The sequence below is a fragment of the Thermobia domestica genome, chromosome 5, assembly GCF_964235325.1.
Source record: "Thermobia domestica chromosome 5, izTheDome1.hap1.1, whole genome shotgun sequence".
Lineage (NCBI taxonomy): Eukaryota > Metazoa > Arthropoda > Insecta > Zygentoma > Lepismatidae > Thermobia > Thermobia domestica.
The window spans coordinates 168722089-168745092 of NC_137458.1; the positions used below are offsets into that span (position 1 = coordinate 168722089).

General features: G+C 36.7%; 1 protein-coding gene across 1 annotated transcript; it reads right to left on the minus strand.

Moving 5' to 3' along the window:
• Nucleotides 1-17313: 17313 nt before the first annotated feature.
• Nucleotides 17314-20400, minus strand: LOC145685309 (uncharacterized). Its single transcript, XM_081757682.1, has one exon. It carries the CDS (start codon nucleotides 20398-20400, stop codon nucleotides 17314-17316), a length of 3087 nt encoding a protein of 1028 aa, XP_081613808.1.
• Between the last annotated feature and the right edge of the window lie 2604 nt (nucleotides 20401-23004).

The window sequence follows — 23004 nt, forward strand, 5'->3', positions numbered from 1 at the left end:
CTTTTACTTGTAAAGTGTCACCGTTTCAAGTCTTTCCCTTCTCTCTCTCTCTCTCTCTCTCTCTCTCTCTCTTTCTTTCTTTTTCTTCCTTTCTCTATACTGTACGGAAGCGAAGGAAGCCATTTACTTCCTCTCGAAAAAGAGTTTTTATGTTTTGTTTTCCGTTTTATAGAACGCACACACTTTCGCGTGCTTTTAAAGCATTTATTCCTTTTGCAACATTTATAGAAAACTCAGCCAAAGAAAAGGACACAAACAAGGTTCTTGTAATTTACTCTATGCGTGTGTCAGTACAGTCAAGTGTATGTGAATTGTTTCTGAGAGGGTGGGTATCGTCTCCTCTCCACCCCATCCCTCTTAGAATGGAGAACGAATGGTAATGACATGCGGCATGGGTAATGACAACCCGTCGTTGGTCTTCTATGTAGTAGCAGCTAGATTATGCTAGCTGACTGCCGCTACTTGATGGCCAGAACATTAAAAGCTGACTTCCCTCCTCCTCATGCTTCTGGTTGGTTTGCGAAGAGAGGGAGAGAGAATTTTAGTTTTGTTTTTCCAAGTCGTTGACGCAGCACAAAGCATTGGAAGAAAAAGAATAAAGAACAAGCAGTAGAGAGAGAGAGAGAAAACGCAAAATAGAACATTGGGAGAAGAGGATAAAAATACTAGGAATATGGGAAAATATGGGAAAATATATAGAAACTATTTTAACATATTTTCGTAGAGGGAAAATCTCATTCCAGTACGAGAATTCCACCGAGATAACTGCTAAGATAATACACCGAGCTAAGATAGATAAAATATAATAAATTTTTGTGTTGTTTGTTAGGATCACCAGGACAAGTAACATTTTCTACTAACAAAAAGGTTAATCCTGGTGATATACAACATTTTCTGCAGTGTAGGCTATTTTATTTAAAATTTTCTCTTTCTTTTTTTCATTCTTTCTATTTTCTTTTTCATTCGAATGAACAAAAGCATCCAGCCGTTTTTGGTACATATATATTTAATTTAACGTGACGTGTATCTTTATAGAAGGAGATATGTATCTTTGCCAGTTTAGTTGCATAATTTACCATGCTTCCTCCGAGTATCGTTAGCTAAATATTAACGGTTGTCGCCCTGTCAAATCTTGGCCATTTTGTTACTGTTGTTGCTTATTGTTACTAAACCTACTCTGTAAATGCATTGTATAAAAAGTTAAAATGCCGAATGTTGTCTCTTTTTAACACCGAGGCTACATGAGACATGGATCTACAGTTTAAGATGGAATTCGAATCACCTTATTGTATTCTAGGAATCAAATCAGAGATGACGTGCATCAAAGGTGTATACACTAGTCACTAGACCAACGGTAACGGTCATTCTCTTGCTTTTCTAGGAGAAAAGATGAAAATAGTGTGACAGTTTCTCGTTGCTTTTCGTAAAACAGTATCTCAGTCGTTAAAATCAGAACGGTCACGCCTAGAAATGAGTTCAAGTTGCCATACAAATCTTATAATTTCCAGAAACCTGAGAGCTCCATATGTTTATATTGTAAGCGTACGCATCAATGACACGGGAAGCCTGTGTTCCCTGGTTCGATTCACTGTGGGAGTTCATGCTGTTTGGATTTCACGTTAAGCTGGAGATCTCAGATAGCTTCTGTGCTGAAAGATGCTAGACTCCAAATCAACCAACCGCAGACTTGAGTCTACCTGTTTCCTTCTTCGGAGACACGCTTTATTCAGTTTTATTTAAGCCAAACCGACAAGGAAGACTTTTCTGGTAACAATCTATCGCCAACGTTCATCTACATTTCACTGGAGTATGTACTTCATAATGAAAAAAATGATTAGTGTATACTCTAGTATCAGTTTCACTATAATAGGTAGCGTGGTTAACGTTTGGTTTGCCAAGGAGTTTGGTTTACCAAAAGTATCTTTATGTATTTACTCTATTTGTAAGTAAGTTCGGGAGAGATAACATGTCAAAAACTACCTGATGGATCACCATCAATTTTGGCCAGTATCTGTGTGGTCAAAAGTTGGGGACAGAGTTCGTTGCTGGCCGTGATTTGTCTAGTTGACTTCAAAATATGGACAATCAAAAATCAATTCCCCACATAGTCCGAATTAATAAATTGTGTCCAAGACGCCTGAGCATCACGCAACCCTCATAACAACAGTGCAAATATGGGTCACGTAAGCAGAAGGATATCGTCGTTGAACTACGGAATTACAAGAGAGAGAGAGATTTGTATTAATATAGGAATTAATACGTAGATATATATATGAAACAAAGTCCTTCACGTGGTGGACACTGTAACATTGCTAGTTAGGTTTACAAGAAATTTTTTTTTCCAAAATTTTCTCGGAAACTACGCATTAGGATTTACATTCATCCTATTATTTGTTCAGCTCAATGATATTTATCGATTTGGTATATGTCTCATCTTCGGACATTTTTTCGTTTAAGAATTGTTTAACTATTTTTGTAGCAAATGCATTTTTCACGTTACCAATTGTTGTAATTTTACCTGAATATAACGATTATCCGTTTGTCAATGTTTATTATTATTATTATTATTATTATTATTATTATTATTATTATTATTATTATTATTATTATTATTATTATTATTATTATTATTACTGAAATCCTATATTTGTACAATTTCACCCTTGCTTCTTCTCCGCTTGCTCCCTCTTGTTCTTATGTTGAATTCGTGCAGATGAAGACGTTTGTATTTTGTGAAACAAATTGTTCCCGTAGCCTGTATACCAAATTAATTGCCTTCATATGCAACAGTTCAAAAGAAACGTAATATAGTGAAATTTAAATTCATTTAGTTTTGAGATTCATTTATTTTGATAACTATGCCTGTAATATGGCATAAATGATCATTAGTCACCGCATTAAAAGTGAACCCCATCTACAAAATAGTTTTGGTGAGATGATGAGACTCTAAACGAACATTATATCTTATATTAATATATAAACAAGTTTTGGATGTTCATGATATTGAAACCTGGTCAATAGTTCCGTGATTTTGAAAACACAAACGTACCATATTCTATATTGTTTGAATGTCAGTATACGATCTTGAACCTTTATATTATGTAGTACCGTATATTTATATATTTTCCCGTCTTTTCAGGTAAGAATAACTGCATATGAAATAAAGAAGACTGAATTTGTGATGAATTTAGCGATCTTTGAGTAAGTATTATGTTGATAAATAATATATAAATATTGTCTTAAATATATGTCTGCTGAATTTTTATGGCTAAATAAAAGCTAATGAAAAACTTGAATTGAATTAAATGATCGGATACGTAAACCGTTTCGACATCTGATTTCAAATCTCGATACTTTTCCATCAGCAATCGACCCTGGGAGCCCGTGCTTTAAAGACCAGCGGGCAGGGTTTTTTTTTTTTTTTTAACGTATATATCTGTTACACATGTATATTCTATTCGTCTTAACATGTTTGCATAGAACCTTATAATAGTGTAAAAATTCCTCTAGCTTAAACTTTAAATAAACACTTTAAGTTTGATGTAAATATGTGTTTGATTGACTCATGATTCTGGATGAGTTGTTACTTAATTTTTTGGCACTTACAACTAATTGAAGCTTTGATTGATACTTAAATTATATAATCCACAAATGGTGATTCCAAACAAAAATATGACCATTATACTTTTGCTTTCTCCAATGCAAGCCAAACTGCCTGACATAACAGCCCTCAGAGCTGTCTGCTCCAGCGAGAGAGTTGTCATTATTTGAATTGCGTTTTGTTGTTTCGGGGAAACGGACCGAACGTTTCTGTTTCTCAAGCTGTACATGAGGAGAACAACGAAGTATAGTTTTTATGTGGATGATATTTAGTAATTGTCGTTATATTTGGTCATCAGATCAGGTCTCACAAAGATTATTTTCACTTTCTTGATTGGATTCGCTATTCCTGGTTTCAAGTAGTGCTTAATTGCCTTACAATGCTGAATCAATAATGAAAAATATATGCCCTCAATCGGAAACTAAACCCTGATAACATGTACCAAACAATGTGAGGGCTGAACACCCGCTATACAGAGTCACAGGGATGAGTGATTGTAAATGTCAGTACGCTCGAGATGATGTGAACGCAATAATAGTAAATTTGAAAAACACAACAACATTATATTGGTAATCTTTCTGCCAATTTCAATAGATTTTCATTTCGTGCATAATTCTACCCCACATGGTTCTTTTATACCGTTAAGATATTATAGAAGGGAAATTACTATGTTTTTAAATATTGTAAGAAACATAAACTGTATTTAATCATACATGTGTTAAGCTGGTCTGCTCGAATATAAGAACGCTTTCGGTTCTCTATCTCAAAATACTTTACACACAAATTTATACTTCGTATAATGTACTTATTAAATGATGTAAGAGAAAATACTTCACACACAAATTTATACTTCGTATAATGTACTTATTAAATGATGTAAGAGAAAATACTTCACACACAAATTTATACTTCGTATAATGTACTTATTAAATGATGTAAGAGAAATTAAACTGTACACTCAATTTCCTTTAGAAATTGAATGAAGTTTCTGCTTCATCCTACGAAAACTTAAAAAAGAAAGAAAAAATGCTTTATTCTTTCAAAGCTTTATTCTTTCAAAACAAGGGAATTTTAAGGAACGCTTTCCTTCTGGATTTGGATCATTACCCATTGATGCGTTGAATAGTATCAGAGAACTTAAATAACGTCCAAGTGAATATTTTTTGAATAATTATTATCACTGATGTTTGCTTGAATTCTGTAGTGAAAACGATATGTTTTCTTCTCCGTGATGTATAAAGGAATGGCTTTGGTTGATAAGATTGGAGTTTAGCATCCCTATCAGCACCGAAGTTTATGAGACATGGACCTACAACTTAGTGGCGTATTTAGGGGGTGGCTATCGGGCTCAAACCCCTCCCCGAAATAAATTTCGTATATGCGCAATTTCATTAAAATTTGTCGGCACCCAAAAGGAAAAAATGTAGGTGCTTATTCACGTGTTGTGCATAGCACCCCTGAAACAAAATCCTAAATACGCCACTGGAGACGTGTATTGTGGGTTTCGACTATATATATAAGATGGGAGTGTATTGCGCAGAGCAAGATGTGGACGTTATGAAATATCGATAAAAACAACTGAAAAATTTGAAAAGTCTGTATGGGAAGAACGAAAGCAACTGGCTGTGTGAAGGAATAACCAATGAGAAACTATTAGTAATATTTGGGGAAGGAAGAACAATACTGGATATAATTTTTGAAGAAGGGACAAATTGACTAGGTCATTATTTGATGAGAAATTAGATCATCCATTAGGATCGTTGTTGAAGGAATAGTAAAAGGTAGATGACGAAAGGAAAGTAGATTTCTCTTATGTACGACAATAAAAAGGATAAACTTTACTTCAAAACATCAGTGATAATCCTTCCCCAAAATAGTAATACTATAAGGAATGAAAAAGGAGATTGACTTAAAAAACTGTTGGCTCTTCCATTTTTCTTTGCTTTTCACAGTGTAATTTCCTGGGTTCTTATTTTCTCCTCCTTTTTTTCTTCTTCGTTTCCTACTCCTATGCAGCTACAGCTTTCTTTTTGTACTTTGTATCATCTTAATGTTCTTGGTTTTCAACCCTAAGGAAAACAAACACCCTCAGGCGCTGAGAGACAGGATGCAAAGGGTGGAGAGTTTACAAATTCAGGCCGTTTCGTTTAGTTGGAACGATTATATATGTATGTGTAGATGTGTGTGTGTGTGTGTGTCCCTGAATTTGTTGCTTTTTTTCTTCTATAGAACAAGGTACTGTACATTTCCCCCTTCAAGAACGGAAGAACAGAAGACAAGGACGGGACATTCAACAAGGCAAACCACCAATTACATGGTGATTAAGGCGTAACGATAATAATTTTTAGGTGCAAAAGGTCAAAAAATATTCGTGTAATAGGTATCTTTTTTATTCTTTCTTCTAAATAAAGGATTCAAAAGTCTTTCATATCAACGCCGCCAGGGTAAATATATAACTTTCTTAAGATTTCGGGTTTTGCGGAGTACAGACATCTGCTTTTTAGTTTGATAAGGCGATAAGGTACTCTTTGTGCTATTAATATATTCAGAATTTAGGAGATAGGTTGTTTGTCATTAAAATATAGTATCATAATAGTATTTATTTATCTACCAAATATTTGAATTTATAATGACCAGAGAGTGAGAGAGGAAGGGAGAGAGAGAGAGAAAGAAGAAGAAAGAAAATGAAAACTAACTTAACCTTGTCTTTGCTATCCACTTTATTTTCTGGACAGAAACCAAAAGCAGTATACATACTGTATATCCCTACCTCTTATCACTTGCTTTATAGGAATCCAATATTAAAATCTGAAATGGTCACACCTACCACTTCCAATTTGAACAGAGGCACAAGCGTGTAGATGGAATATATTCGTTGGACTTTGAATCCACATTTAAGATGAAGAAAATCGTTTATTGGGATCAATATCGAAACTGGAAGTAGTAGATTTGTACTATTTATGTTTCAAATTAGACGATAAGGGCAGCCTATTATTGGAACACTGAACAGTCCTTTAAAAAAAATCTTGCTGTATATTTTTTTTCTCTGATACTTGTGGATAGAGACGGATGGAGTAGGGCGATTCTACAAAACTTCCCACATTTCGTTCGGAAATCTAATAAATCTATACCGAATTCAATTCCGAATCTTTACATCTAGTGTTTCAGAATAAAAAGTGTAATAATATTCATTTCTTGTTGCGGAATCTGAAGGGAAAATCAATAAGATGTTGGAAAACTTGAGGAAAGGCTGTGAAGAATATGGGATGAAAATAAATGTTAGAAAGACGGAAGCCATGTTGATTGGAACGAAGCGGTCGGTTTCAAATATAGAAATAGGAGGGGAGAAAATAGAGCAGATGTCTAGTTTTCGATACCTGGGTAGTATTATTAGTGATGATATGAAGTGCGAACATGAAATAAAAGCAAGGATAAGAATGTCGGAAGAGGCCTTTAGGAGAAGAAAAGTCTGTTTTGTGGAACCTTAAATAAAGAGTTGAGACTCATAAAATGCTTCGTGTTAAGTATTATACCGTATGGGGCAGAAACATGGACACTACTCAAAAATGATGAAAAGCAAGTGGGATCTTTCGAAATGTTGGTGTGAGAAGAATGCAGAGAATTAGTTGGGTCGACCGGAAAACGAATAAGAAGGTATTAGAAGGAGTGGGGTGGGGAGAGAAAAACAGTTTTAGATATTATTGAGAAGATGACGAGAAACTGGCTGAGACATTGGCTGTGGAGGAACTATATCATGATGGAGGTATTAGAGGGTATGGTGGCAGGAAAGAGAAGGAGGGGTGACGGAGGCTACAATTGATGGACGATATCAAAAAAAAATCGTACGTGAATACAAAGAGGATGGTTAGAGGAAGACAGTGGGGCATGGAAGCTTCTCAGTTGCGGCAAGTGATCTCTCAATAATTGCACAATATCTATCATGATGATGAAATCGCTCTCTCCTCGTAGTTCAGGTTTCATGAATTGGTTATAATAAAAGCCTGCTGCAAGCGTGATGGCAATAATGACAGGTTGTTGCCATTGACGAAATGTTCATTACAGAGTAGTGTTCACTTTTGAATAATATGTAGAATATCATGAACTACAAGCTCAGTGAGAATTATTGTTTAGGAGGGAACTATTTGAACTGTACATATAAAGGAGTTTCATATGGTGTTATATATATATATATATATATATATATATATATATATTTAAGTGTACGATAGAGGTACAACAAATTCCAAATATGTAATATACAAATTGGGAGACGAAATCATGATTTTATTTTTTTGTAATATAATTATTGCTAATTATTTGTATTTCCAAGTAATGTTTCTTATATTCCTTTAGTTATTCTGCATAAGCCCTCTTAAATATTCTCTCTTTGTGTGAGCCACTATCACCAATATTTAAAAAATACGTGATTGATTCTAACGTTTTGTTATTTAATTCTTATTTACAGACTTAATTGTAATTAAATTTGCTAAGAACGAAATTAATCAATTATCCTTGAATACCTTTTCTCTCCTCAAATAGTGAAGTTTTTTATTGCAAATACTTTTTCTCCTTCATCTACTAGGCTGCTCAATGGTAAAGAACTTCTAAATGTTCACGTGTCTTCGATGCAGTTTTTCACATGTCAATCGAGAAAACTACACTCACATACCGTCTTTTCTTACAGTGTATCCTGGGGATGCACTATTAATTGACCAATAAATCAATTTATTTGATACGATTTAAAAAAAAAAAAAAAACTCGTATTTTAACCAAAAGTTGGTTAGTTGGTAACACTTGAGATGAGGGATGGAGACTTGTTTCTCTTCTTCCGCACCGACGAAGGTGAACTTACCTCCGGGAGTTGTCCCCAGGGAAATTTATGTAAGAGAGCTTTCTCAAAACAGGGATGAATCAGGGGTGAAGCGGCATAAATACTCAATTACGATGGCTGCGAGTGAGCGGTGTTTTAGGGATTACGTAGTGATTTAGACACATTGCATTGTTGCACTAATATTGCAACAAGACGTGAAAACTGCTTTTTAATTGAAGCGTTTAGTGGCAGTTGTAAATGTCATTGGAGAGAAGCTTTCACACAGATGATTAAAAAAAAAAAAAAAAAAAAAAAAACTAAAGTACTGCTTCACATAATGAGAGAGAATGGAAACATAATAACGCTGTACAAAAAAAAAAAAAAAAAAGGCATGCTTATTAAGCGAAAGCTTAAGTATTTAGTTTCAATCTACAGTATGTCAGGCGAGTATTTAATATCAATAATGGCGCTCCTAAAGCGGATATTCTTTCTAGAATGACAGGTTCTCTTTCCGTGATCGCTGTGAGATGATGATCCACAGAATTTTTCAAAATTATCGGAGAAACGTTCTAGGATAACACTTTAAACGTTGCGAATGATGTAAGTTAGTTTCCAGCTAGGGTGTAATGTGTAAGGTTCAAAAGTGTTGGTTAGAAGATGAGAGGCAATATCCTCCCCACCGACTAATTATGTTTATATACACGTTACATCGGAGGAGAGTCTCCCTCCCAAACAAAGTATGAAACGACATTACAGGTAGGACAAGACGTTTAGAAGTAAGAGGGAATGGAAAGATGTTCTCGTCTTCTGAAAAGAGATATTCAAGTTGAAATAAAACTTTACATATCACATTGATGTTACGTTTAAATCGTTTAGGAAATTAAAATTAGATCCATTTCAGTGGAATACTTGCTATTATTCTGTGCAGAAACTGTTACTTTCGTGACTGGTATCAAATAAACTATTTTTTAAAAAGTATATAAAAGTTCATGTATGATATATATTGGGAACGGTTCTTACCACACCGGTAACGTGTCACTTCAGTTGTTACTTCTTACATTCTTATCAAAATATAATTCCAATGTTACAGATTAACTCTCAGAGGGATCCTAGGCTAAGGGTTTACGAGAAGAAGAAACTCGTAAAAAAATTGAATGAATGGAAAATTAAATCGGAACACAATATTTAGCTATCACAGAATAGCATACGACTTGTAAAATTCAAACGTCGAACATGAATTTGACAAATAGGAAATATTAGTACTGTGTATATAAGATTTTAATTGTGGAGTCTTCGGTAGACCAAGAAGAAGGTGAAAGAATATTAGAAAGATTTATCTTGAGAGTGTGGATAAAAACAATGCCTACTAGCTGACTTGTTACATGATAGGATCCAATGGTATCATATTGTTTCTGCAGCGACGAACCTTCAGGTTTTTTTTAAGCCATAGCGTTAGGTAGTTATATTTCAGTCCTGATAACCATAAGAGATGAATATATGAAAAATGTACGAGGTGCTTCTACTTTTTCTTTCGGATTACATTGTTAGAATGAAATCAAAACATACTTCTATTTTTTTTATGTTGAATAGCTAGCTTTTGATCCATTAATATATTCGTTTCTTCTTAACTGTTTGGAACGCTAAAGAGAAAGAAATAAACATTCATCTGGATCTAGAAGATTGAAATTAACTTAAATTAAAATTCTACAATATTATTAGCATATGACGAAAACATATCAAAAGATGAGTCATATACGAGACGATAAATCACATTGAGTTGAATATAATTTTTATGGGTATGTAAATTCTCATGTGTAGTTTTCGAGAAAACCAAAAAAGTATTTTTTGTAAACGTAAAAATTGATACTGTATATAATAACGCTCTCTATTAAGCTGAAACTAATACTGAAAGTATACACTCATCGAGTTTTCCATTACGACACTAGCAAGATGTCAATACAACGCGTGGTTAATAAGACACAACCCAAAATTATAACTAACACCTAAACATTATTTTTTTCTTTAATTATATTATTGTGCAAAGACGATACATACTGTACATCAATCGATACATACGTAGCATTCAGCTGAATAAAATTACATTCTTTATGGTTAATCCTCATGCGTACTTTTCGAGAATACTTATTTTTATGGCACTGAAAAGATATTTCTTCACTGCTAATAGTAATTAATACCTTTTATTCTACTAAAACATGTTCATTTATTTACGAATGCCGCTTCTGTGTTAAAAACACCTTGTTAAATAGGAGATTATGTGTGTGTGTGTATATATATCTATATAGGGTGAACACGTAAATAGTCCCTGATCGGAAAAGGACATGTAGTAGAACGGTGACTCAATAGTAGAACGTCCACTTCTGTCGCGAGGGTCCCTAGTTCGATTTCATGTCGTTGGAGCTTGTGGTGGACACTATCGTGTTCGTGGGTTTTCTCGAGGTTCTTCCGTTTCCTTGCACCTTCTTATTCTACCAGTTCTTTCATAATCATTCACTTCGCTTAATCATTGGTCTGCTTTAGCTTAAAAGGGCGTTAACCGTAGGCTTACATTAAAGATTTCATTTCCTAACGAAGACACACACACACACACACACACACTACTTACAGTCATAATTTACTGTTAACAGTGATCTGCATGCTCTTATCAGTGAAGCACATATTCTTAACAGTGAAGCACATACTCGTAATAGTGATGCACTTCATTCTAATAGTGAAATACATGCTCCTAACAGTGATGCACTTGCTCCTAACAATGAAATACGTGCTCGTAACAGTGATACACTTACTCCTAACAGTGAAATACATGCTCGTAAGAGTAATACACTTGCTCCTAAGAGCAAAATACATGCTTGCAACAGTGATACACATAGGCCTCCTCCTAACAGTGATATACATGCTTCTAACAGTGATACACTTGCTCCTAACAGTGAAACATTTGATTCTAACAGTGATACACATGCTCCTAACAGTAATACACATACTCGTAACAGTGATACACACTTCTAACAATAATGCACATATTACTCGTAAAAATAATAAGACACTTATTCTAAATTCTTTTTGTTTGGTTGATTCAATTGAGGAATCTTATGTATTAATTACTGCTCTCCTCGAAAAGAGAAATTTCTCGTCTTGATTCTCGCGGGCAACATTATTTCACTCAAGCCTTACACTTCAAACACAGTTTTAGTGTTACATGATTCATAATAAAATAGTACTATAAATTGATCAAATGATTGAATAAACACAATGAAGAACATTTATCAACGTTTAAAAGTATTCAATTACACAATATACTTCAATAATAAATTTGGTTAAAATGTTGCTGTATCGCACCCTTCGTGGACCTCTTGTGATGTGGAAGGATTCTGATGAATTTTCTAGATGAAATTAAGGTGAAAATCATAACAGAAATTCACAAAACGAGATTAGAATAAAATCCAAAATGATACGAGAAAAGCTTTTGAAGAATCAAGATGAGACGAGAATTCAACAAAAATTTTCTAGACGAAATGATAAAATATTGTTTCTTCTCGTCTCGTCTCATCGGTAACAGTAGTATACTACTAGACTAAATAGCTAACTGTTGTATAGTTTAAAGAACTGAGAAGTTCATAGGCGTAGAAATGAAGCCCCATCAATGGATCTTACACTATACCAATTCAATCAATTTTATTATTGCTCACTTTCTTTATACCAATCACTAAATTACCCTTGGCGGCCGCGGTGGTTCAGTAGTAGAGCGTTCACATCTGGTGCATGGGGTCCTTGGTTCGATCCCATCTCACGCCAAGTAAATTTATGGTGGACAAACACCGTGTGCGTGGGTATTCTTGCGGTTCTCCCGATTCCCCACTTTCTTCATTCCACCATTTCCTTCATTTCTCATCATCACCACCTCCTTTAGCCTAGCCGACATAAGCGAGTGACGTAAAACTTCAAGATTTCATTTCATTTTTCATTTCTAAATTACCCTAATATCTTCTTAAAGTTTTCTTCGTTCTTGAAGACTTTCCTATTACACAATATTCACCACAACCGTAAATTTATTGACCACAGTATTAAAATTTGAAATTTGAAATGAAATGAAAATGTTTGTTTTACGTCAGACGATTATGCCGGCTAGGCTAAAGGAGATGGTGCTGATGAGAAATGAAGGAAATGGTGGATTGAAGAAAGTGGGAGGAAACGGTAAAACCCCAAGAAAACTCACGCATACGGTGTTTATCCACCACAAGGTTCACTTGGCGCGAGCTGAGATCGAACCTAGGACACCATGCACCAGAGGTGAACGCTCTACCACTGAGCCAATGCTGCCCAAAATTTGGAATTGGTTCAAAAATAATCCAGAAATGTATTGATAATTCAATGTATGTTTTCTTGTAGGAGAGAACGTATTGAGTTGCATTGACTTTGATGGTTAGCATATGGTTATATTTGATTCTTTTAAAGTTTCCTTTTTTCACGTTGTTCGCTCTTCTGTTAGACTAGCCGTCTTTTGGTCTAATGCCCAAGTAAAAAAAAAAAGTACAGAAATTCTTATGTTGTTTTTGCCTCTTTACGGGAATAAAATTTAAAAAATGACACCCAGTGTACAATGTAGACAATCGTTGTCTAATGGATATCATATTTTATTAACATGAAAATATTACCATTAAAACAACAAGATGAGTTATCATTCCTGCAAAGTCAATGAAACATTTTTTTTACGAAACATTACGTGACAGACATCAGGCACCAAATACTACATCGCATGCATATGCAGCAAAAACAAACCAGTATAACAAATTTATGTTTTGTTATTATTTTTATTTTTAATATTCTGTGGCCCAGTAGATATCAATTACAAACGTAATTAGTCCACGACTTAGGAAATGGATCAGAGATTTGTGCTCCGAAAGGACAATTGTCATGAAGAAACTAAACCAGATTCAGAATTTAAGAGAATACACAATGGAGTCAGATTACCCTGAGCAATTCCTAGTAGATCCTTCTTCCATACTTCCAATTTCAACTAGTAACGTATGGGATGTTAACTTCTTTTGCGTCATGTTAACACAATTTTCCTGTCTTCTACGTTTTTGATAAAAACATAAATAGAAGTAGAAAGAGAACTGTTGTTAACCCCTCTGTAAGCATTTTAAAATTCTTTGAGGGTTTTTGTTGTGCTTCTCATTTTTTCTTTTTCTTTTTAGTAACTCAAGTACAGGAACTAATGCGGAAAATTTGGAAAATAGATAATTTGATATGTACTACAAATGAACTTAATGGTTGGTTTCAAAATTTGTAAAAAGAAAAAAAAAGAAAGAAAGAAAGAAAGTGGATTGATCACAGTCGATATGGTGAAAGACAGGGGTGTAATAAATAAATAAATAAATAAATATAAACCAGCTGATGAAAACATGACTTCCTCACCTTTTGCTTCTATTTTGTTTACAAATTGCTAAATCATAATTAACTCTAATTGTTTTCTGTCTTCCTGTGTCACTAGCCCAACCGTTAATTACATATGAAACATATCTTAATTACAAATTAATTACTTAATTGATTTGCAAAATTTTGATAATAGTGTCACTTTGTTCATCACCCAATAACTTATTAATGGAACAATTTATTCGAAAAATATTAAGTTATGATATTATAAACTGCGGCCCAATTCCAGACCTCTATGAACAGATTTTAGTTTATTTAATAGTTTTTAGATACTAATTTAACAGTTTTTAGATACTATATGGCTCACCTTGTAAACTTTTATTCCTCTTTATTGTCTTAAAGTAATTCAGTAAAATCGAAGAACGCGGCGTAATATGGGCAGTTACCGTTCACACTGTAATAATGATAATTCCATGGACTCTAATATTTGTTATTAGATTGTTTGTTCAGATAGATAATTCCATGGACTTCATCATAGGTATTAGTCCACCAGCGAACGAGTGCGGGCGGCCGATTTTGGAACTAAAATACAAACAACAGTGTTTCTAACCGGATCACTTGTAATTAATTTATCACAGTTGTTTTTGCCCTGTTCATAATAAACCACTTCACGCATATGTTCAAGTTAAGACAAACACAATTTCAAAAGTTATGGAAGTTATTTTCAGAACATTTTAAGGGACTGCAAAAAAAAAAGTACATACACCCTCCATATTAATATGACAATAACTTACGAATAAACTAACCTCAGTGTTGTACAAAGGAACACTGAGAACTTCGTAGCATTAGAGTGTAAGGAATTCCTAATTCATCTGTTAACGAAACCTCGAAGTTCATCTTTGTGAATCAAAGTTATACTTTGGCAACTGCGCTTTCATTGTTTAAAGCAAGTTCTGTTGTGTAGTTTTGAGATAAGGCGTCTTCGAAATTGCTACCAATTTGGACCATGTGATCGATCGATTGACAGTACCTTTAGTAACAAATTTGCATTGAGATCATTTTCGGATGTGCTGCAAAAGACTGGTGAGAGAGAAACTGATAACCTAACCGCCTCCGAAGGAGATTTGGATCCGCCCCTAATTAAGAAGGTAGATAAAGATAACTTTCTCTGATATCTAACCTGTCATTATTTAGCATGGTTTGGTAATTTAAAAATCCAGTATTTCTACCATATTTAAAAAAAAATATTTAAAAGAAATAAACCCAATATTACATTGAGGTGGTAGGGGAGCGATTAAAATTTAAAGTGGGGAGCCTGACAATTGATTTCTTATAGCTCGTGAAATTCAGAAAAAATGAATTTCATATTAAAAAAGAAATACAAAATACATTTTCAGGGTAACTCTTACATTCATTATGTTATAAAGTTAATGGTACTTTTGAAATTGATTAGAGTGAATAGATATATATTTAAGTAACAAAACCACTTGCGTAAGTTTTTCAAAATATCAAGTTAGAAGAACGAAGTTTGTCTTCCACTGCTATCTCATTGCACAAAGATACCGGCGATGAAACAATTGGCCGGAAATCTACGTAGCACATTTTAGTACTTACACTTGAAATAAAAATACAGCTGTTTAAAGACGATTGATTACCTTTGTCTTTGAATTTCATATGTGCACACAGGATTTGATAAACAAAACCGTACATCTGATATGTTTGAACTATATGCAACTTATGCTCACGGGCTAAATTCAGTCTTCTGAAGTAAATCGACAAATGATGACGTATTACAGACACAAAGACAACACTAGGCTCCCAAGTTTCAAAATTATATTGTGTATGAAAACAGATAATAGAATTAATTCTTTGTCACAAGAGACCTAGGGTCTGAAAGAAATTCAGAGGGAGTTCAAAGGGAATTTCTATGCTCATAAATAAAAGTTGTGAATTTATTGTGTATTGAACCAATGATAATTATGTTTACATTACCCATACGCTGCTGTTTTATCGATACTTTTATTTCACATTTACCAAAAGGCTGAATTACGATTATAATCCTAAAAGAAAGATACATTGTAATCAGGTTTTACAAGGCAATCCCGAAAGACAAGCTATTCAATCCCGTAGCCCTTTAAAAAATTAAGGAAAATTTCTTCTTCACTTCCTTTTCCCCCAAAGGGTTCACATTAATCGAAACAATGAAATAAAATTTCTTTAGTTTAACGTCCCATGATTATGCTCTTTATGCTAGAGGAGACAGATGGTTAATGAAAGTGAAACATTGTAAAATTAATTGTTGGGTTCTCACAGAACCACGTACAACAAAGACACATGCGCTAGCCAATAGACCAACGGAGAGAACTTCCACAGTTCTCGAGTGGAAACGTATCGGAATTCTTTCTTGGCTACAACTCAAGAAAATAATTTAGTTGTCAATCGATAGACCTACATTAAAACAAATACAAGCATCGCGAGCCTTAACTTGATTTAAACTTACAGTTACAAGATATTGCGCAAGTATCTAAGCTACCAACCCATAATTAATATTTTAGTCATTACATCTTATTACTGAGTTTTACAGGTTTCTACTGTTTTATAATGAAATCAAATAAAACGTAATCAATTTTTTTTATATAATCTGCTTAATACACGGTAGAAACTCACTTGTATGCTACATTGGCGGATTAAACCAAACGTCTTGGGGGGGGCTCTTTGTTGTGGAGTGGGATATGTTCCCCGAAATCACTCCCCCAAAAAAGAAAGGTAAAACGGATTCAGGAAAAGAGGGTAAAAAATATAATTGCCACGGAATTTTCACCACAATGCCCCTCCCCCAAAACGATATTCTGTCTACAGACCTGTCGTGGCTATGCTTTACTAAATATTTCGCTAGAAAAAATATCAGGTTAAACATATTTTAGAACACTCATAATGTTCGGGATGCATGCACGAAAGCATTTCCCATTATTTACTAAACCTTCCTTGCGCCTCGCTACTTGTTGTTTGTTTAGAGGAATGAATCGTAACCTGGTTAAAATATAGCTAATTTAATTAACAAACTATTTAATATACACTAGTGGACACAGGTATGTACTGTATGTGAAGTTCTCACTGAATGTTTTTATTGCACCACAATAGTTCGACACAAGACACATCCACCACACACGTTTCGACTGTCTAAAAAACACACACACACACACTGCCCTTCGTGGCGGCTCATGTTCACTTTCTACAAAAAAGGGGGAGAAAAAGGTCACCCTCCGAGAGCGAAGGGAGCCACGGACACTGACCATAGCTTGGCATCTATTCTGTTACGTTATAGCTGTTCAGACTTAATATTTTGTAAAAGGAAAAAATACACTCAACATACGCCGCCCACCTTGAAATATCCATATTTCAACACAAATCCCAATATCGAAGATCTTAATATTGACAATTGATGAAATGAAATACTAAAGTTTACAATACTACGCAAATAAATGTTAGAATAAATATACTAAATGATCAATTACTTGTCTTCAGATTGAACTGTTGATGTCTCCCTTTCGTCGAAAGGCAATAGGGATAACTTCACTACCGGCCTCTTGTAGAGTCCGTCAGATGTTTTCACCGTCACCGTACGCACGAGACCATCTTTTCCTGGGTGAGTCTCAACGATCCTGTCAAGTTTCCACAGTTGCGGGGGTTGGTTGGTCTCGCGAAGAATCACCATGTCATTTGGTTTGAAGTTGGCAGTTTCTTTGCACCATTTTGGTCTTCGTTGAAGCTGCGACAAATACTCGGAAGACCACCGTCTCCAAAAGTGCTGCGTTAGTTGTTGAGTCAGTTGCCATCTTGTGAGACGATTCACCTTTGTACCTATGAAATCCGCTTGTGGTGGAGCTAACAATGCATCGCCAGTTAAAAAATGACCGGGTGTGAGGGCCCTAAGATCACTAGGATCCGCTGACATGGGAGTTAGTGATCGCGAATTAAGACATCCTTCCACCTGAACTAGCACAGTTATCATCTCTTCGTATGTCAGCACTGCATTCTTCAAAATGCGTTTCAAATGATACTTCATCGACTTGATGTTGGATTCCCACAATCCCCCAAAATGAGGTGAGGCTGGAGGGTTGAAATGCCACTGGATTCCAAATGAGCTCAAATAATCACTTGTTGAATTTGAAACTCCTGTCGGCGTCACTATTGTCAAAAGATCCTTCAACTCACGGTTTGCACCTACAAAGTTTGTTCCGCAGTCACTGTATATGTCACTTGGCTTCCCTCTACGCGCCACGAAACGTTTAAGCGCAGCGAGAAAGGCTGAAGTAGATGCTTCGGTCACTAGTTCAATATGCACGGCCTTTGTACTGAAGCATACAAACAATGCAATATAACCCTTATATGTCTTGGCAGACCTCCCCTTTGTGTTCTTCAACAACACTGGACCAGTGTAATCTACCCCACACTGGTTAAACGGCCTACTTGGAGTTACACGCCCAGCGGGCAATTGTCCCATGAGTTGAGTTGTATTAGCTCGAGAAAATCTGTGGCAGGTTATACACTGTCTCACGATCTGGCGCACTACATCTCTTCCTCTTAGTATCCAGTACTTCTGTCGAATAACTGACAGAAGTAGCTGTGGACCAGCATGTAAATTTTTTACATGTTCGTCACGCACAATGAGTTCGGTTAAAGTATGTTTCCGTGGCAGTAGAATAGGATGCTTCTCGTCAAAGTCTAATTGTGCCCTTTGCAGCCTTCCTCCTACCCTAAGCAGACCTTTATTGTCTATGAATGGATGCAGACAAAATAATTTACTTTGTGCTGGTACGTCACCGTTTTCCTTAAGACATTTCAGCTCTAGAGAAAATTCCTCCTCTTGTACCAACCGAATCCAACAAAACAATGCTTCTTCTAACTCACTCGCCGTCAAGGGTCCATGTAGCCTTGCATCAGGTTTACTCCTTGAATTATTTATGAATCGTTTGCACCAAGCTGTCACACGATTTAATCTTGCTACCGAAGAGTAGTTTGAGAGAAGGCTAATATCTGCCTTGGCGTGCATTGTAGCAACCAACGTCCTTTGTTCAACAATCGCTGCATCTGAGGTCTCATCGTTAACCTCTACAGCTGGCACTGTTTCTGCTGCTAACCACTGTGGACCTGTCCACCACAATCGATGATTGATCAGCTCGGACGGTCTAACACCACGACTCGCACAGTCTGCAGGATTGGTCTCACTGTTCACGTGATACCACTTGATGTTACTTCGTTGTTGTACTTCACTTACTCGATTTGCCACGAATGTCTTCCATCTACTTGGGCATGACGCAATCCAAGCAAGGGCTACCGTCGAATCAGAATAGGCACTCGTGCTGACTATTTCGACTTTAAGGGACTGAGACACAAAGTCTATTACTTTCACTAGGAGCACTGCGGCACATAGTTCAAGACGTGGTAGTGTTTGCCTTTTGATAGGAGCCACCTTTGTTTTTGCACTTAGCATGTTCACTGCAATGCTTCCGTCATTACGCACACATCTCACATACACTACAGCAGCATACGCAGCCTCTGACGCGTCACAGAACCCAACGAGATGGACTTCCCTTGTATCGTGTGGAATGACACATCTTTGGATTCTCACTTCCTGCAGCAGTGGAAGTTCATCGCAATAGTCATGCCATTGTTTGATGATGTTGCTTGGAAGAGGGTCATCCCAGCCAATTCCTAGCTTCCAGATCTCCTGCATGAGGAGTTTGGCCTTTATGGTAGTAGGAGCTAGCCACCCCAATGGATCAAATAGTTTGGCCAAGTCAGACAATAACTGTCTCTTCGTAACACTATGACGAGTCTTTGGTACGGTGATTTTGAAGCAGAATGTATCTTGAGACGGACACCACTGCACTCCTAATGCCTTGATAGCATCATTATCGTCCCAAGGATCTATCGCGTTTGTTTCTCTTAAATGACTTGGAATTGACTCTAAAACACTTGGTTCATTATTCGCCCACTTGCGCAATTCAAACCCTCCCTTTTCTAACAGTTGTACTAGTTGTGAATGCAGATGAATTGCTTCTGTCACCGAGTTACTCCCAGTCAGACAATCTTCCATGAAGAAATCGTTAAGCACAACTGGTGATGCTAACGGGAAGTTGTGTCCTTCGTCGACGGCCAGCTGCTGGAGACATTTTGTTGCTAAGAATGGTGCACATGCGGTTCCATATGTGACTGTGAGCAACCTGTAGTCTTGAATAGGCTGTTTCGGATCCGATCTCCACACAATGCGTTGAAAGTTTGCGTCTTCTTGCTTCACGCGAATTTGCCTGAACATCATTTTTGCGTCTGCACATAGGGCCACCGGGTGAGTTCGGAAACGCAGCACAATAGACGTGAGATCCTCTTGCAATCTTGGACCGACCATGAGAGTTTCATTCAGTGACACACCTGTCGTGGTTTTTGCACTAGCATCGAACACCACACGCAGTTTAGTAGTTGTGCTACTCTCCTTTAAAACGGCATGGTGAGGAAGGTAGCAACTTGTTGTTGGGGACACACTGTCTTCACTTGGTGAAATAGGTTCCATGTGACCGAGTTCTAAATATTCTGCCATGAACCTGCAATATTGTTCCTGATAGCCAGGCCATCGTACAAACTTTCTGTCTTGTTGATGGAGTCGTTTTACTGCTATATCACGAGAATAGCCAAGGTCAGAGTGATTGGTCTTAAACGGTAAGCTACCTTCTTATCGACCATTAACTCTTCGATGCGTCACTGCAAAATGTTCTTCACATTTCCTTTCTTCTACTGTTAAGGGACGCACAAACGGTACTTCTTCGATCTCCCACAATCGCCTCAATGAGACATCTAGATCACAGCACACATGAAAAGCAGACACTGCTGATGAACCACTGCAATTCACTTTCCCCGATAACACCCAACCCAGTGCCGTTTCCAATGCGATGGGCGCACCTTGAGGTCCCATGCGTTTGCCTCCTTGGACGAGTAATGGAAACACGTCCGCACCGAGTAGTATGTCCACACCACTTGTTTTGTAGAATTCGTCCACTCTGTCTTGCATTGTTTCTATTTCTTTGTCGTACGTATCAAATGTCTCTTGATCACAGGTTCTTGTAAGATCTAACACAAGTTTTTTACAGTCATCTGCTAGTTGATTCGCCTTCTCTATGTACGTATTCACTAAAGCTTTATTGAAGGACTCACTGTTTATTTTATTCTCCAAGCGCGTTATTTCGCGTTTGGTGAAAGTTTTGGAAGCAAGTAATTGTTCCATCGTTGGTCACTTTTCACTACACGGCTAAACAAACAACGGAGGGGGGGGGGGGGGTGAACGAGACACAGGCAGTTCAGCGGTTGCACAAATTACGCTGGTGTTCTTTACAATTTCACTTTTCTTTCTTCTTCGAACACTACTAAAAAGACAGTACACATATATACACACAGTTCAAAATATTGCTCTGTTTTTAGTCTTTACGATTTTTTGTAACAGCAAAATCCGGCCGGAGGACCAAATGTTCGGGATGCATGCACGAAAGCATTTCCCATTATTTACTAAACCTTCCTTGCGCCTCGCTACTTGTTGTTTGTTTAGAGGAATGAATCGTAACCTGGTTAAAATATAGCTAATTTAATTAACAAACTATTTAATATACACTAGTGGACACAGGTATGTACTGTATGTGAAGTTCTCACTGAATGTTTTTATTGCACCACAATAGTTCGACACAAGACACATCCACCACACACGTTTCGACTGTCTAAAAAACACACACACACACTGCCCTTCGTGGCGGCTCATGTTCATTTTCTACAAAAAAGGGGGAGAAAAAGGTCACCCTCCGAGAGCGAAGGGAGCCACGGACACTGACCATAGCTTGGCATCTATTCTGTTACGTTATAGCTGTTCAGACTTAATATTTTGTAAAAGGAAAAAATACACTCAACACATAATGTTTCTGTATTTTACAGGTAGTAAAATGAATTAAACAAAAGGACAAAAGAACTTAGAAGTTACACTCAAAACACGCTTTTCGGCGAATACCACCCAAGGCGTATCTGTCGATATAATATTGTCGCGATCTACGACAATGTCCCTATGACATTTAAAAGTGCTAGTTCCTTCAGCCGCTTTTCGCCAGAACGAGATCGCAACCACGTTTTCAGTCGGTGCAATGTGGATTAAGATCGTTCTGCACTGGCCACGCTCGAATGCAGAGTTACAAGTTGAGTTGATGTTGAATTAAACGTCCCTTTCAACAGCGAGGCTATATGAGACCTACTGATTAACGTGGAATCCGTACCACAGGGTTACAAGTATGCGCGGCAGTTTTCGAATAGTCAGTCACGTGAAGATCTTCGTCGCTGGTGGGCAAGGCCCCCAACGCAGTCCGTGATAGAGTTCCACCTTCTTTTTTAATTCTCTTCCATTTAGAAGTGCAGATTGCAAATTCAGAACTAAAGAGGAAAAACAGCATTTTCTCTTGAGTTCCGATAGTTTTGTAAAATCTTTCTGCTACAATGCGGAAGTTGTTGCTCAGAGTTTAGTCAGTTGCGCGTTTTGGCAATAAAATGTTGAGTCCGTATACATTGAAAACTTCAAGACGAGTTTTGAGGTCCTCTACAACCGACTATAAACGGAATGTAGACAGTTCTTCAGTAGTAACATGTCGTGTCATCTGCCCTGAAGGTCGTACGATGTGTTTGTCTTTGAGTGAGATGAGGAGTTTGAATCTGCACGTCGACACTAGCAGCCATTCTGGATATTGCTTCGAAAGTTGCCTTGAATTCTTTGCTGTTTGAACGTTTCTTGTTTAATGCTGCGATAGTGTCCTGAATGGCATCTGACGTTGCGTTCATGTCTAAATTTGTTTTCTGCAAAAGTCGATTGAGGGGAGGGTTATCGTGAGAACACCCTGAAGACACATAATAGTTACGATAAACTCGCTGTCGTGCATGGCAGAAGAAAGTGCCCATGCTTTGGCTGCTGTATCTAACTCGGACAACTTGGAACACACTGTAGAGCCTCACTTATTTATTGAAATTTCATGTGAAATTGTAATACCGCGTCGTTCCGTTCAACCCATCTCGTTTCACACAATGTCTCCAACTGGCCACTAACCGTAAGCTTAAGGACAGTATTAAGTTTTGAGATGCGGTGAAAAACGCAATGCTCTCTTTCGTTGTTCCCAGACAATTC

Bases quoted from the DNA above. Each gene is read 5' to 3' on its own strand.
- LOC145685309 (XM_081757682.1), bottom strand. From the start codon at position 20,400: ATGGCAGAATATTTAGAACTCGGTCACATGGAACCTATTTCACCAAGT.